Source organism: Pseudophryne corroboree, chromosome 7 (assembly GCF_028390025.1).
Source record: "Pseudophryne corroboree isolate aPseCor3 chromosome 7, aPseCor3.hap2, whole genome shotgun sequence".
Classification (NCBI taxonomy): domain Eukaryota; kingdom Metazoa; phylum Chordata; class Amphibia; order Anura; family Myobatrachidae; genus Pseudophryne; species Pseudophryne corroboree.
Genome location: NC_086450.1, coordinates 24931759 through 24946629, shown reverse-complemented (window position 1 = coordinate 24946629; position 14871 = coordinate 24931759). Strand labels below are relative to the sequence as shown.

General features: G+C 41.6%; 1 protein-coding gene across 3 annotated transcripts in view; it reads left to right on the top strand.

Moving 5' to 3' along the window:
• Nucleotides 1-14871, top strand: part of HEG1 (heart development protein with EGF like domains 1) — a 106441-nt gene that overhangs the window by 72318 nt on the left and 19252 nt on the right. For all 3 annotated transcript variants that reach the window (XM_063932769.1, XM_063932768.1, XM_063932770.1), the window contains exons 10-11: nt 2889-2926; nt 10190-10277. In XM_063932769.1, coding sequence (XP_063788839.1) covers nt 2889-2926; nt 10190-10277 — 126 coding nt within the window. The remainder of the gene's footprint in view (nt 1-2888; nt 2927-10189; nt 10278-14871) is intronic.

Below are 14871 nucleotides of genomic sequence, written 5' to 3'. Positions count from 1 at the left end.
GATACCCTGGCTAAGGAGGACCTGGAGTTCTCTCATTCGGTGCTGCAGAGTCATCCGCACTCTCCCGCCCGTTTGGGAGCTTTGGTATAATCCCCATGGTCCTTTCAGGAACCCCAGCATCCACTAGGACGATAGAGAAAATAAGAATTTACTTACCGATAATTCTATTTCTCGGAGTCCGTAGTGGATGCTGGGCGCCCATCCCAAGTGCGGATTATCTGCATTACTTGTACATAGTTACAAAAATCGGGTTATTATTGTTGTGAGCCATCTTTTCAGAGGCTCCGCTGTTATCATACTGTTAACTGGGTTCAGATCACAGGTTGTACAGTGTGATTGGTGTGGCTGGTATGAGTCTTACCCGGGATTCAAACTCCTTCCTTATTGTGTACGCTCGTCCGGGCACAGTATCCTAACTGAGGCTTGGAGGAGGGTCATAGGGGGAGGAGCCAGTGCACACCACCTGATCCTAAAGCTTTACTTTTTGTGCCCTGTCTCCTGCGGAGCCGCTATTCCCCATGGTCCTTTCAGGAACCCCAGCATCCACTACGGACTCCGAGAAATAGAATTATCGGTAAGTAAATTCTTATTTTCTCCGTCACCGCTCTATCATTTCTCCGTCACTTCTCAGTCATCGCTCTGTCATTTCTTCATCACTTCTCAGTCACCGCTCTTTCACTTCTCCATCACTTCTAAGTCATCGCTCTGTCATTTCTCCATCACTTTTCAGTCATCGCTCTGTCATTTCTCCATCACTTCTCAGTCACCGCTCTGTCATTTCTCCGTCACTTCTCAGTCATCGCTCTGTCATTTCTTCATCACTTCTCAGTCACCGCTCTTTCACTTCTCCATCACTTCTCAGTCATCGCTCTGTCATTTCTCCATCACTTTTCAGTCATCGCTCTGTCATTTCTCCATCACTTTTCAGTCATCGCTCTGTCATTTCTCCATCACTTCTCAGTCACCGCTCTGTCATTTCTCCATCACTACTCAGTCACCGCTCTGTCATTTCTCCATCACTACTCAGTCACCGCTCTGTCATTTCTCCATCACTACTCAGTCACCGCTCTGTCATTTCTCCATCACTTCTCAGTCACCGCTCTGTCATTTCTCCATCACTTCTCAGTCACCGCTCTGTCATTTCTCAGTCACTTCTCAGTCGCCGCTCTGTCATTTCTCCATCACTTCTCAGTCACCGCTGTCATTTCTCCATCACTTCTCAGTCACCGCTCTGTCATTTCTCCATCACTTCTCAGTCAACACTGTCATTTCTTCATCACTTCTCAGTCACCGCTCTGTCATTTCTTCCTCACGTCTCAGTCACCGCTCTGTCATTTCTTCATCACTTCTCAGTCACCGCTCTGTCATTTCTTCATCACTTCTCAGTCACCGCTCTGTCATTTCTTCATCACTTCTCAGTCACCGCTCTGTCATTTTTTTCATCACTTCTCAGTCACCGCTCTGTCATTTCTTCATCACTTCTCAGTCACCGCTCTGTCATTTCTTCATCACTTCTCAGTCACCGCTCTGTCATTTCTTCATCACTTCTCAGTCACCGCTCTGTCATTTCTCCATCACGTCTCAGTCACCGCTCTGTCATTTCTCCATCACTTCTCAGTCACCGCTCTGTCATTTCTTCATCACTTCTCAGTCACCGCTCTGTCATTTCTCCATCACTTCTCAGTCGCCGTTCTGTCATTTCTCCATCACTTCTCAGTCACCGCTGTCATTTCTCCATCATTTCTCAGTCACCACTGAGTCATTTCTCCATCACTTCTCAGTCACCGCTGTCATATGTCCATGACGTCTCAGTCACCACTGAGTCATTTCTCCATCACTTCTCAGTCACCTCTCTGTCATTTCTCCATGACGTCTCAATCACCGCTCTGTCATTTCTCCATCACTTCTCAGTCACCGCTCTGTCATTTCTCCACCACTTCTCAGTCACCGCTCTGTCATTTCTCCATCACGTCTCAGTCACCGCTCTGTCATTTCTCCATCACTTCTCAGTCACCGCTCTGTCATTTCTCCACCACTTCTCAGTCACCGCTCTGTCATTTCTCCATCATGTCTCAGTCACCGCTCTGTCATTTCTCCACCACTTCTCAGTCACCGCTCTGTCATTTCTCCATCACGTCTCAGTCACCGCTCTGTCATTTCTCCATCACTTCTCAGTCACCGCTCTGTCATTTCTCCACCACTTCTCAGTCACCGCTCTGTCATTTCTCCATCACGTCTCAGTCACCGCTCTGTCATTTCTCCATCACTTCTCAGTCACCGCTCAGTCATTTCTCAGTCTTACTATGTTCCAGGTATATCTTCCCTGTTTCTTTTGCACCTTCCCCATAGACCTAGAACTTCCATTGTATGTTCCGGATTGTTGTCTGGTTATGTACTGAATGCAGAATCCAAACACATCACGTTTATTACGCTAACAAGATCCAGTTTGAAACATACAGTCTCAGAAAATCTAATTGTGACCTCTGATTATTATCATTAAACCCTCCTCCCCACCCCAGCCAGTCCTCTGGGCGGATTTATGCCTACAGATGAATTACTTAGAATTATGTTGAGCTCCGTTCACATAACGTTGTCATTGTTACTGATATGTGACGTGTGCGCTGGCCGTCCTAACATGCCAAGCACCCGGAATAGAGCAGACTGTTCACCAGTGACGTTCCTGGTGACAGGTTACCCCACCTGCCCTCCTAATAATTCCCCAGCTTATGCCTGGCTTGCACTCGGTGATTGCCCCACCATCACCTCTCAGTTACCTATTAATCCTCTCACCAGCTTATCTTCAGTGTTTGACACTTGGCGTCACATCTCGATCACGTCCAATAAATGAGGCTCTTTCTCTTATTCCTGTATTTCTCTTATTATTTTAGGTGCCCCTTTGGTCTGGGAGGATTCAACTGCTCAAACCGTAAGTGTGATGCTCTCTGCAGGGCAGACGTCTCAGGATTCTGCTCCCTCTCTATTACAGCGCTATAGTAAGCGGCACAGGGCCTGGTACAGGAATGTAGCTGTGTATGCAGCAGCTGCGTGATAATAGGGTTACGCTGCAGGAGGCTTCTTATGTAAATAGACGCCTCCTGACGGCTTCTGTGATTCGCTGCTGCATCTGAGGATACAGCATCGGATCATCTGCATGAACATCGGACATACAAGTAACCTTCAGGTTCACACTGCTGAAGCCAGGGGAGCAGCATCCAAGGACGCAACCACCTGCTTCAGCATGGCGAGAAAATGGGGCTAACATGTCCCTGTTTTATGGGACGCTGCCCCTCTCCTTCCCCCAGTGGCTGCAGACTGTCACTCAGGCTGCGGCACCCAGAGCACTGCAAGCGATCCCGCAGAACGAGAACTGCACATATATACGGCGGGATGTCATGGAGTCCGAGATCGCAAGAAGTGCGGGAGTGTTATTACTGTATATAGTATTGTGTTATATGGGAGTGTTATTATATAGTGTGTTATATGGGAGTGTTATTATATAGTGTGTTATATGGGAGTGTTATTATATAGTGTGTTATATGGGAGTGTTATTATATAGTGTGTTATAGGGAAGTGTTATTATATAGTGTGTTATATGGGAGTGTTATTACTGTATATAGTATTGTGTTATATGGGAGTGTTATTATATAGTGTGTTATATGGGAGTGTTATTATATAGTGTGTTATATGGGAGTGTTATTATATAGTGTGTTATATGGGAGTGTTATTATATAGTGTGTTATATGGGAGTGTTATTACTGTATATAGTATTGTGTTATATGGGAGTGTTATTATAGAGTGTGTTATATGGGAGTGTTATTATATAGTATTGTGTTATATGGGAGTGTTATTATATAGTGTGTTATATGGGAGTGTTATTATATAGTGTGTTATATGGGAGTGTTATTATATAGTGTGTTATAGGGGAGTGTTATTATATAGTGTGTTATAGGAGAGTGTTATTATATAGTGTGTTATATGGGAGTGTTATTACTGTATATAGTATTGTGTTATATGGGAGTGTTATTATATAGTGTGTTATATGGGAGTGTTATTATATAGTGTGTTATATGGGAGTGTTATTATATAGTGTGTTATAGGGGAGTGTTATTATATAGTGTGTTATATGAGAGTGTTATTATATAGTGTGTTATAGGGAAGTGTTATTATATAGTGTGTTATATGGGAGTGTTATTATATAGTGTGTTATAGGGAAGTGTTATTATATCGTGTGTTATATGGGAGTGTTATTACTGTATATAGTATTGTGTTATATGGGAGTGTTATTATATAGTGTGTTATATGGGAGTGTTATTATATAGTATTGTGTTATATGGGAGTGTTATTATATAGTGTGTTATATGGGAGTGTTATTATATAGTGTGTTATATGGGAGTGTTATTATATAGTGTGTTATATGGGAGTGTTATTATATAGTGTGTTATATGGAAGTGTTATTATATAGTGTGTTATATGGGAGTGTTATTATATAGTGTGTTATATTGGAGTGTTATTACTGTATATAGTATTGTGTTATATGGGAGTGTTATTATATAGTGTGTTATATGGGAGTGTTATTATATAGTGTGTTATAGGGAAGTGTTATTATATAGTGTGTTATATGGGAGTGTTATTATATAGTGTGTTATAGGGAAGTGTTATTATATAGTGTGTTATATGGGAGTGTTATTACTGTATATAGTATTGTGTTATATGGGAGTGTTATTATATAGTGTGTTATATGGGAGTGTTATTATATAGTATTGTGTTATATGGGAGTGTTATTATATAGTGTGTTATATGGGAGTGTTATTATATAGTGTGTTATATGGGAGTGTTATTATATAGTGTGTTATATGGGAGTGTTATTATATAGTGTGTTATAGGGGAGTGTTATTATATAGTGTGTTATAGGAGAGTGTTATTATATAGTGTGTTATATGGGAGTGTTATTACTGTATATAGTATTGTGTTATATGGGAGTGTTATTATATAGTGTGTTATATGGGAGTGTTATTATATAGTGTGTTATATGGGAGTGTTATTATATAGTGTGTTATAGGGGAGTGTTATTATATAGTGTGTTATATGAGAGTGTTATTATATAGTGTGTTATAGGGAAGTGTTATTATATAGTGTGTTATATGGGAGTGTTATTATATAGTGTGTTATAGGGAAGTGTTATTATATCGTGTGTTATATGGGAGTGTTATTACTGTATATAGTATTGTGTTATATGGGAGTGTTATTATATAGTGTGTTATATGGGAGTGTTATTATATAGTGTGTTATATGGGAGTGTTATTATATAGTGTGTTATATGGGAGTGTTATTATATAGTGTGTTATATGGGAGTGTTATTATATAGTGTGTTATATGGGAGTGTTATTACTGTATATAGTATTGTGTTATATGGGAGTGTTATTATATAGTGTGTTATATGGGAGTGTTATTATATAGTGTGTTATAGGGAAGTGTTATTATATAGTGTGTTATATGGGAGTGTTATTATATAGTGTGTTATAGGGAAGTGTTATTATATAGTGTGTTATATGGGAGTGTTATTACTGTATATAGTATTGTGTTATATGGGAGTGTTATTATATAGTGTGTTATATGGGAGTGTTATTATATAGTGTGTTATATGGGAGTGTTATTATATAGTGTGTTATATGGGAGTGTTATTATATAGTGTGTTATATGGGAGTGTTATTACTGTATATAGTATTGTGTTATATGGGAGTGTTATTATATAGTGTGTTATATGGGAGTGTTATTATATAGTGTGTTATAGGGAAGTGTTATTATATAGTGTGTTATATGGGAGTGTTATTACATAGTGTGTTATATGGGAGTGTTATTATATAGTGTGTTATATGGGAGTGTTATTATATAGTGTGTTATATGGGAGTGTTATTATATAGTGTGTTATATGGGAGTGTTCTTACTGTATATAGTATTGTGTTATATGGGAGTGTTATTATATAGTGTGTTATATGGGAGTGTTATTATATAGTGTGTTATATGGGAGTGTTATTATATAGTGTGTTATATGGGAGTGTTATTATATAGTATTGTGTTATATGGGAGTGTTATTATATAGTGTGTTATATGGGAGTGTTATTATATAGTGTGTTATATGGGAGTGTTAGTATATAGTGTGTTATATGGGAGTGTTATTATATAGTGTGTTATATGGGAGTGTTATTATATAGTGTGTTATATGGGAGTGTTATTATATAGTGTGTTATAGGGAAGTGTTATTATATAGTGTGTTATATGGGAGTGTTATTATATAGTGTGTTATATGGGAGTGTTATTATATAGTGTGTTATAGGGAAGTGTTATTATATAGTGTGTTATATTTCGAGAGTTATTATATAGTGTGCTATATGAGAGTGTTATTATATAGTGTGTTATATGGGATTGTTATATAGTGTGTTATATGGGAGTGTTATTATATAGTGTGTTATATGGGAGTGTTATTATATAAGCCCTCATTCCGAGTTGTTCGCTCGCTAGCTGCTTTTAGCAGCTTTGCACACGCTTAGCCGCCGCCTACTGGGAGTGAATCTTAGCTTTGCAGATTAGCGAACGAAAGATTAGCATAATTGCGAATAGAATAGCGATCAGAAATTTCTTTGCAGTTTCTGAGTAGCTCGATACTTACTCTGCCACTGCAATCAGTTTTGTCAGTTTCGTTCCTGGTTTGACGTCACAAACACACCCAGCGTTCGCCCAGACACTCCCCCGTTTCTCCAGCCACTCCCGCGTTTTTCCCAGAAACGCAAGCGTTTTTCCGCACACACCCATAAAACGGCCAGTTTCCGCCCAGAAACACCCACTTCCTGTCAATCACACTCCGATCTCCAGAACGAAGAAATTTCTTCGTTAAGCCATGAGTAAAATACCAAACTTCTTTGCAAATTTACTTGGCGCAGGCGCGGTGCGAACATTGCGCATGCGCAGTTTGCGGAAAATCGCTGCGATGCGAAGAAAAATAACGAGCGAACAACTCGGAATGAGGGCCCTAGTGTGTTATATGGGAGTGTTATTATATAGTGTGTTATATGGGAGTGTTATTATATAGTGTGTTATAGGGAAGTGTTATTATGTAGTGTGTTATATGGGAGTGTTATTATATAGTGTGTTATATGGGAGTGTTATTATATAGTGTGTTATATTTCGAGAGTTATTATATAGTGTGCTATATGAGAGTGTTATTATATAGTGTGTTATATGGGATTGTTATTATATAGTGTGTTATATGAGAGTGTTTTTATATAGTGTGTTATAGGGAAGTGTTATTATATAGTGTGTTATATGGGAGTGTTATTATATAGTGTGTTATATGGGAGTGTTATTATATAGTGTGTAATATGGCAGAGTTATTATATAGTGTGTTATATGAGAGTGTTATTATATAGTGTGTTATATGGGAGTGTTATTATATAGTGTGTTATATGGGAGTGTTATTACATAGTATTGTGTTATATGGGAGTGTTATTATATAGTGTTTTATATGGAAGTGTTATTATATAGTGTGTTATATGGGAGTGTTATTATATAGTGTGTTATATGAGAGTGTTATTATATAGTGTGTTATATGGAAGTGTTATTATATAGTGTGTTATATGGAAGTGTTATTATATAGTGTGTTATATGGGAGAGTTATTATATAGTGTGTTATATGGGAGTGTTATTATATAGTGTGTTATATGGGAGTGTTATTATATAGTGTGCTATATGAGAGTGTTATTATATAGTGTGTTATAGGGAAGTGTTATTATATAGTGTGTTATATGGGAGTGTTATTATATGGGAGTGTTATTATATAGTGTGTTATATGGGAGTGTTATTATATAGCGTTGTGTTTTATGGAAGTGTTAGTATATAGTGTGTTATATGGGAGTGTTGTTATTATATAGTGTTGTGTTACATTGGAATGTTATTATATAGTGTGTTATATGGAAGTGATATTATATAGTGTGTTATATAGGAGTGTTATATAGTGTTGTGTTATATAGGAGTGTTACTATATAGTGTTGTGTTATATAGGAGTGTTATTATATAGTGTGTTATATGGAAGTGTAGTGTGTTATATGGGAGTGTTATTATATAGTGTTGTGTTATATAGGAGTGTTATTATATAGTGTGTTAAATGGAAGTGTAGTGTGTTATGTGGTAGTGTTATTATATAGTGTTGCGTTATTATATAGTGTGTTATATGGAAGTTTAGTGTGTTATATGGGAGTGTTATTATATAGTGTTGTGTTATATAGGAGTGTTATTATATAGTGTGTTATATGGAAGTGTAGTGTGTTATATGGGAGTGTTATTATATAGTGTTGTGTTATATAGGAGTGTTATTATATAGTCACTATATAATAACACTCCCATATAACACACTATATTTTAGTGTGTTATATGGGAGTGTTATTATATAGTGTTGTGTTATATAGGAGTGTTATTATATAGTGTGTTATATGGAAATGTAGTGTGTTATATAGGAGTGTTATTATATAGTGTGTTATATGGAAATGTAGTGTGTTATATGGGAGTGTTATTATATAGTGTGTTATATGGAAGTGTAGTGTGTTATATGGGAGTGTTATATAGTGTTGTGTTATTATATAGTGTGTTATATGGAAGTGTAGTGTGTTATATGGGAGTGTTATATAGTGTTGTGTTATTATATAGTGTGTTATATGGAAGTGTAGTGTGTTATATGGGAGTGTTATATAGTGTTGTGTTATATAGGAGTGTTATTATATAGTGTGTTATATGTAAGTGTAGTGTGTTATATGGGAGTGTTATATAGTGTTGTGTTATTATATAGTGTGTTATATAAGGAGGTGTAGTGTGTTATATGGGAGTGTTATATAGTGTTGTGTTATTATATAGTGTGTTATATGGAAGTGTAGTGTGTTATATGGGAGTGTTATATAGTGTTGTGTTATATAGTGTTGTGTTATATAGGAGTGTTATTATATAGTGTGTTATATGTAAGTGTAGTGTGTTATATGGGAGTGTTATATAGTGTTGTGTTATATAGGAGTGATAGCATAAAGCCTTCTATGGCTCAGTTACAGTATAATAGAGCATGGGAGTGCTATTACATAATGTTATAATAGCGTGTTACATGCAGGGCTGTAACAGAGTGCTTTATGGGCCTGTACAGTTGGATATTACATACATGTCTCTGGAGTCCTCTGACTGCGCTCAGTAATAAGCTCTGCCAGGAGTGAGAGAGGCGGTGAGAGGTCAGATTGGACGCGGGCTCTCTGGAGAGTAGGTGGATAGCGCAGCTGACAGGAAGAAAATATTTACTATGAGAATGAGGAAGGCGCGGAATCCTGTGCTGTTATCCTAGATCAGAGAGGGACACAGATAATGTGTAATATGCTGGGCCTGGGGGTAACTTATTGTATAAAGTGCAGCAGCAGGACCCTCACATTGCAGACATAAGGGTGTAGTTTGGAATTGTAATGTGGCCACACTGGAGGTTTAGGCCAAAATGAAATGTTCTCTTTCTTTTCCGAGAGCGACCCCTAGTGGCCACGCTGTGTAATGGCACAGGACAGGAATCGTGCAGTGAATGGATCTTACTTCCGACTCTAACCAAGGGATGAATTAATGCAAATATCCAGGGAGACCAGGAAATAAATAACACGCCTGTAATAGAATAATAGGGCCCGCTGTCACTTCGGTCACTTATTAATAAATTCCTGAGATAAAGTAAGATAAGAAAACTGCCTGGGGCACAATTATCCACTGTTTACTGCACTGGATTTTATAGATATGAATAATGAAGAAGTATTTCTGTAGTAGGCTGTCACTACACGCTGCTACAATATGCACGCGTCGCAAACAAATTGCGAAACGCGTTAAATAGGCAATAACAGCACGCCTACAGTACGTAACATACACAGCGGTGGTCTCAGTGCAGATGGGGTACTTTATCCATTTCTCAAGACCCTGTTATTGTCTCGTCTTTCATTTTCCAATACATTTTATCTTGTACGAATAACGCGTCGACAGTAATGCTTTGTCAGCTGTGTATTTTGTTATACAGCGGTCAGTAAAATGTAGCTATAACTGTTACAGTGTTATTTCTTCCATTTTGCCGTCCTGTATTTACTGTCTGCACCTCCCCCGCTTATTATTGCGCACCTGTCGTTTTATCCCGCAGCCTACCAGCTGATCACCGTGATAATCGCGGCTGCCGGTGGCGGGATCCTTCTTATACTGGTCGTCGCTCTGGCTGTCACCTGTTTCAGGTTTGTAGAGACTTACTCTTATTTTGCAAGAAAGGGATGTCAACACAAAGTCGAATGTTGACAGTGATGGTGTCGGCATGGCTAAAATGTCGACTTCACAAATGTCGACACCTGGCAAATGACTACATTGATAGGATGTCGACATTTGCCTTAAGCTTAGAGTTGGGGTTGCGTTAGAGTTAAGGTTGGCGATAGGGTAAGATAGCGTTAGAGATAGGGAGAGATTGATATGACACAGACAGTGTGGTCATTACAATCATGTCAACATTACATCAGTGCCGACATGCTGAATGTCAAAATGGTCAATGTCAATATTATGAGCATGTCGGTATGTTCAGTGTTGACATAAAAACCCTGTCCATATTTTCATATCGATGCTATGGAGACAATATATTGAACACGGCAAAGAAACCTCTGTATTCTATTATAACCTGTACTAACCGAGAGCATAGCGCAATAAGTGTATAATAAATTATGTCATCTTCCGTCACCCTCTGTTTATTAGGGCAGATGTGCGACAAGCAGATAATACTGGCTGTATAAGTCAGATGATATATGGGCAATGAACCAAGTCATAAACTTGCTCCACTCACAAGAAAAAATAAGAATTTACTTACCGATAATTCTATTTCTCGTAGTCCGTAGTGGATGCTGGGAACTCCGTAAGGACCATGGGGAATAGCGGCTCCGCAGGAGACTGGGCACAAAAAAGAAAGCTTTAGGACTACCTGGTGTGCACTGGCTCCTCCCCCTATGACCCTCCTCCAAGCCTCAGTTAGGATACTGTGCCCGGACGAGCGTACACAATAAGGAAGGATTTTGAATCCCGGGTAAGACTCATACCAGCCACACCAATCACACCGTACAACTTGTGATATGAAACCCAGTTAACAGCATGATAACAGAGGAGCCTCTGAATAGATGGCTCACAACAAGAACCCGATTAGTTAACAATAACTATGTACAAGTATTGCAGACAATCCGCACTTGGGATGGGCGCCCAGCATCCACTACGGACTACGAGAAATAGAATTATCGGTAAGTAAATTCTTATTTTCTCTGACGTCCTAGTGGATGCTGGGAACTCCGTAAGGACCATGGGGATTATACCAAAGCTCCCAAACGGGCGGGAGAGTGCGGATGACTCTGCAGCACCGAATGAGAGAACTCCAGGTCCTCCTCAGCCAGGGAATCAAATTCATAGAATTTTGCAAACGTGTTTGCCCCTGACCAAGTAGCTGCTCGGCAAAGTTGTAAAGCCGAGACCCCTCGGGCAGCCGCCCAAGATGAGCCCACCGTCCTTGTGGAATGGGCTTTTATTGATTTAGGCTGCGGTAATCCTACCGCAGAATGCGCCAGCTGAATAGTGCTACAAATCCAGCGCGCAATAGACTGCTTAGAAGCAGGAGCACCCAGCTTGTTGGGTGCCATCAGGATAAACAGCGAGTCAGTTTTCCTGACTCCAGCCGTCCTGGAAAAATAAAATTTTCAGGGCCCTGACTACGTCCAGCAACTTGGAATCCTCCAAGTCCCCAGTAGCCGCAGGCACCACAATAGGTTGGTTCAAGTGAAAACCTGAGACCACCTTCGGGAGAAACTGAGGACGAGTCCTCAACTCTGCCCTATCCATATAGAAAATCAGATAAGGCCTTTTACATGACAAAGCCGCCAATTCTGACACACGCCTGGCCAAGGCCAAGGCCAACAGCATGACCACTTTCCACGGGAGATACTTTAGCTCCATGGTTTTAAGTGGCTCTACCCATGCGACTTTAGGAAATCCAACACCACGTTGAGATCCAAAAAGTGCCACAGGAGGCACAAAAAGGAGGCTGAATATGTAGTACTCCTTTAACCAAAGTCTGAACTTCAGGCAGTGAAGCCAGTTCTTTCTGGAAGAAATTCGACAGAGCCCAAATCTGGACCTTGATGGACCCCAATTTGAGGCCCAAACGTCACCCCTGCTTGCAGGAAGTGCAGGAATCGACATAGTTGAAATTCCTCCGTCGGGGCCTTCATGGCCTCCCACCAAGCAACAAATCTTCGCCAAACGCGGCGATAATGTCTTGTGGTGACATCCTCCCTGGCTATGATCAGGGTAGGGATGACTTCCTTCGGAATACCCTTTTCCTTTAGGATCCGGTGTTCTACCGCCATGCCGTCAAACGCAGCCGCGGTAAGTCTTGGAACAGACAGGGTCCCTGCTGCAGCAGGTCTTGTCTGAGCGGCAGAGGCCAAGGGTCCTCTGCCAGCATCTCTTGAAGTTCCGGGTACCAAGCTCTTCATGGCCAATCCGGAACCCCGAGTATGGTTTTCACTCCTCGCCTTCTTATAATTCTCAGTACCTTGGGTATGAGAGGTAGAGGAGGAGACACATAAACCGACTGGTACACCCATGGTGTCACTAGAGCGTCCCCAGCGATCGCCTGAGGGTCCCTTGACCTGGCGCCATATCTTTTCAACTTCTTGTTGAGGCGGGACGCCATCATGTCCACCCGTGGTCATTCCCAACGGTTTACCCGCATTTGGAAAACTTCTGGATGAAGTCCCCATTCTCCTGGGTGTAGGTCGCCCATCGGAGAATCCTTGTGGCTTCTGCCATCGCCATCCTGCTTCTTGTGCCGCCCTGTCTGTTTACATGGGCGACCGCCGTGATGTCGTCTGATTGGATCAGTACCGGCTGGTTCTGAAGCAGGGGCCTTGCTTGTCTTAGGGCATTGTAAATGGCCCTTAGCTGCAGAATATTTATGTGAAGCGAAATCTCCTTGGAAATCTCTTCCCTGTGTGACTGCACCCCAGCCCCGAAGGCTGGCATCCGTGGTCACCAGGACCCAGTCCTGTATTCCGAATCTGCGGCCCTCTAGTAGATGAGCCCTCTGCAGCCACCACAGCAGCTACACCCTGTTTCTTGCTGACAGGGTTATCCGCTGTTGTATCTGTACATGGGACCCGGACCATTAGTCCCACAGGTCCCACTGGAACGTCCTTGCGTGGAGTCTTCCGAATGGAATTATGCTTCGTACGAAGCTACCATTTTTCCCAGGACTCGTGTGCATTGATGTACCGACACCTGTCCTGGTTTTAGGATGTCTCTGACTAGAGATGACAACTCCTCGGCTTTTTCCACTGGAAGAAACACTCTTTTCTGGTCTGCGTTCAGAAACATTCCCAGGAACAGAAGACGTGTTGTCGGGACCAGCTGTGACTTTGGAATATTGAGAATCCAGTCGTGCTGTTGTAGCACTTCCCGAGAGAGTGCTACCCCCACTACCAACTGTTCTTTGGACCTCGCCTTTATCAGGAGATCGTCCAAGTACGGGAAAATAAAAACTTTCTTCTTGCGAAGGAGTATCGTCACTTCGGCCATTACCTAGGTAAAGACCTTCGGTGCCGTGGACAACTCCAACGGCCGCGTCTGGAACTGATAGTGACAGTCCTGTACATCATATCTGAGGTACTCCTGGTGAGGAGGGTAAATGGGGACATGCAGGTACGCATCCTTGATGTCCAGGGAGACCCTGTAATCCCCCTCGTCCAGGCTCGTAATAACCGCCCTGAGCGATTCCATCTTGAACTTGAATCTTCTGATATAAAAGTTTAAGTATTTTAATTTCAAGATTGGTCTCACCGAACCGTTTCGGTACCACAACCACTGTGGAATAGTAACCCCTTCCTTGCTGAAGGAGGGGTACCTTGACAATCACTTGTTGTGATTATAGTGTTGAATATCCACCAACACCGTCTCCCTGGCAGAGGGAAGTGCCGGTAAGGCAGATTTTAGAAAAACGGCGGGGGGAAGAACGTCTCGAACTCCAGCCTGTACCCCTGAGATCCTGCTTGAAGGACCCAGGGATCCATGTGAGAGAGCCCACTGTCCGCTGAAATATCTGAGACGGGCCCCCACCGTACCCGGGTCCGCCTGAGCAGCCCCAGCACCATGCTGTGGACCTACCGGACGCAGGGAGGACTTCTGCTCTTGGGAACTAGCTGTGTGTTGCAGCTTTTTTCCTCTACCTTTGCCTCTCGGCAGAAAGGATGAGCCTCTAGCCCTCTTGCTTTTCTGGGGCCGAAAGGACTGTACTTGATGATACGGTGCTTTCTTTTGTTGTGGGGTAGCCTGTGGCAAAAAAATCGATTTCCCAGCAGTAGCTGTGGAAACGAGGTCTGAAAAACTATCCCCAAACAGTTTTACCCCCTTATAGGGCAACTTCCATGTGCCGATTCGAGTCGGCATCGCCTGACCATTGTCAAGTCCATAACCCCCGTCTGGCGGCAATGGACCTAGCGCTTATTTTTGATGCCAGCCGGCAAATATCCCTCTGAGCATCACGCATGTATAAGACCACGTCTTTTATATGCTCTATTTTCAGCAAAATATTGTCCCTATCCATAGTTATTTTCCGACAGGGAATCTGACCACGCAGCGGGAGCACTGAACATCCATGCCGAAGCAACGGCTGGTCGCAATATAATGCCCTAGTGTGTGACCATATCTTATAGGGTAACCTCCTGCTTTCTATCAGCAGGTTCCTTCAGGGCGGCCGTATCCGGAGACGGTAGTGCCACCTTTTCTGATAAGCGTGTAAGCGCTGTA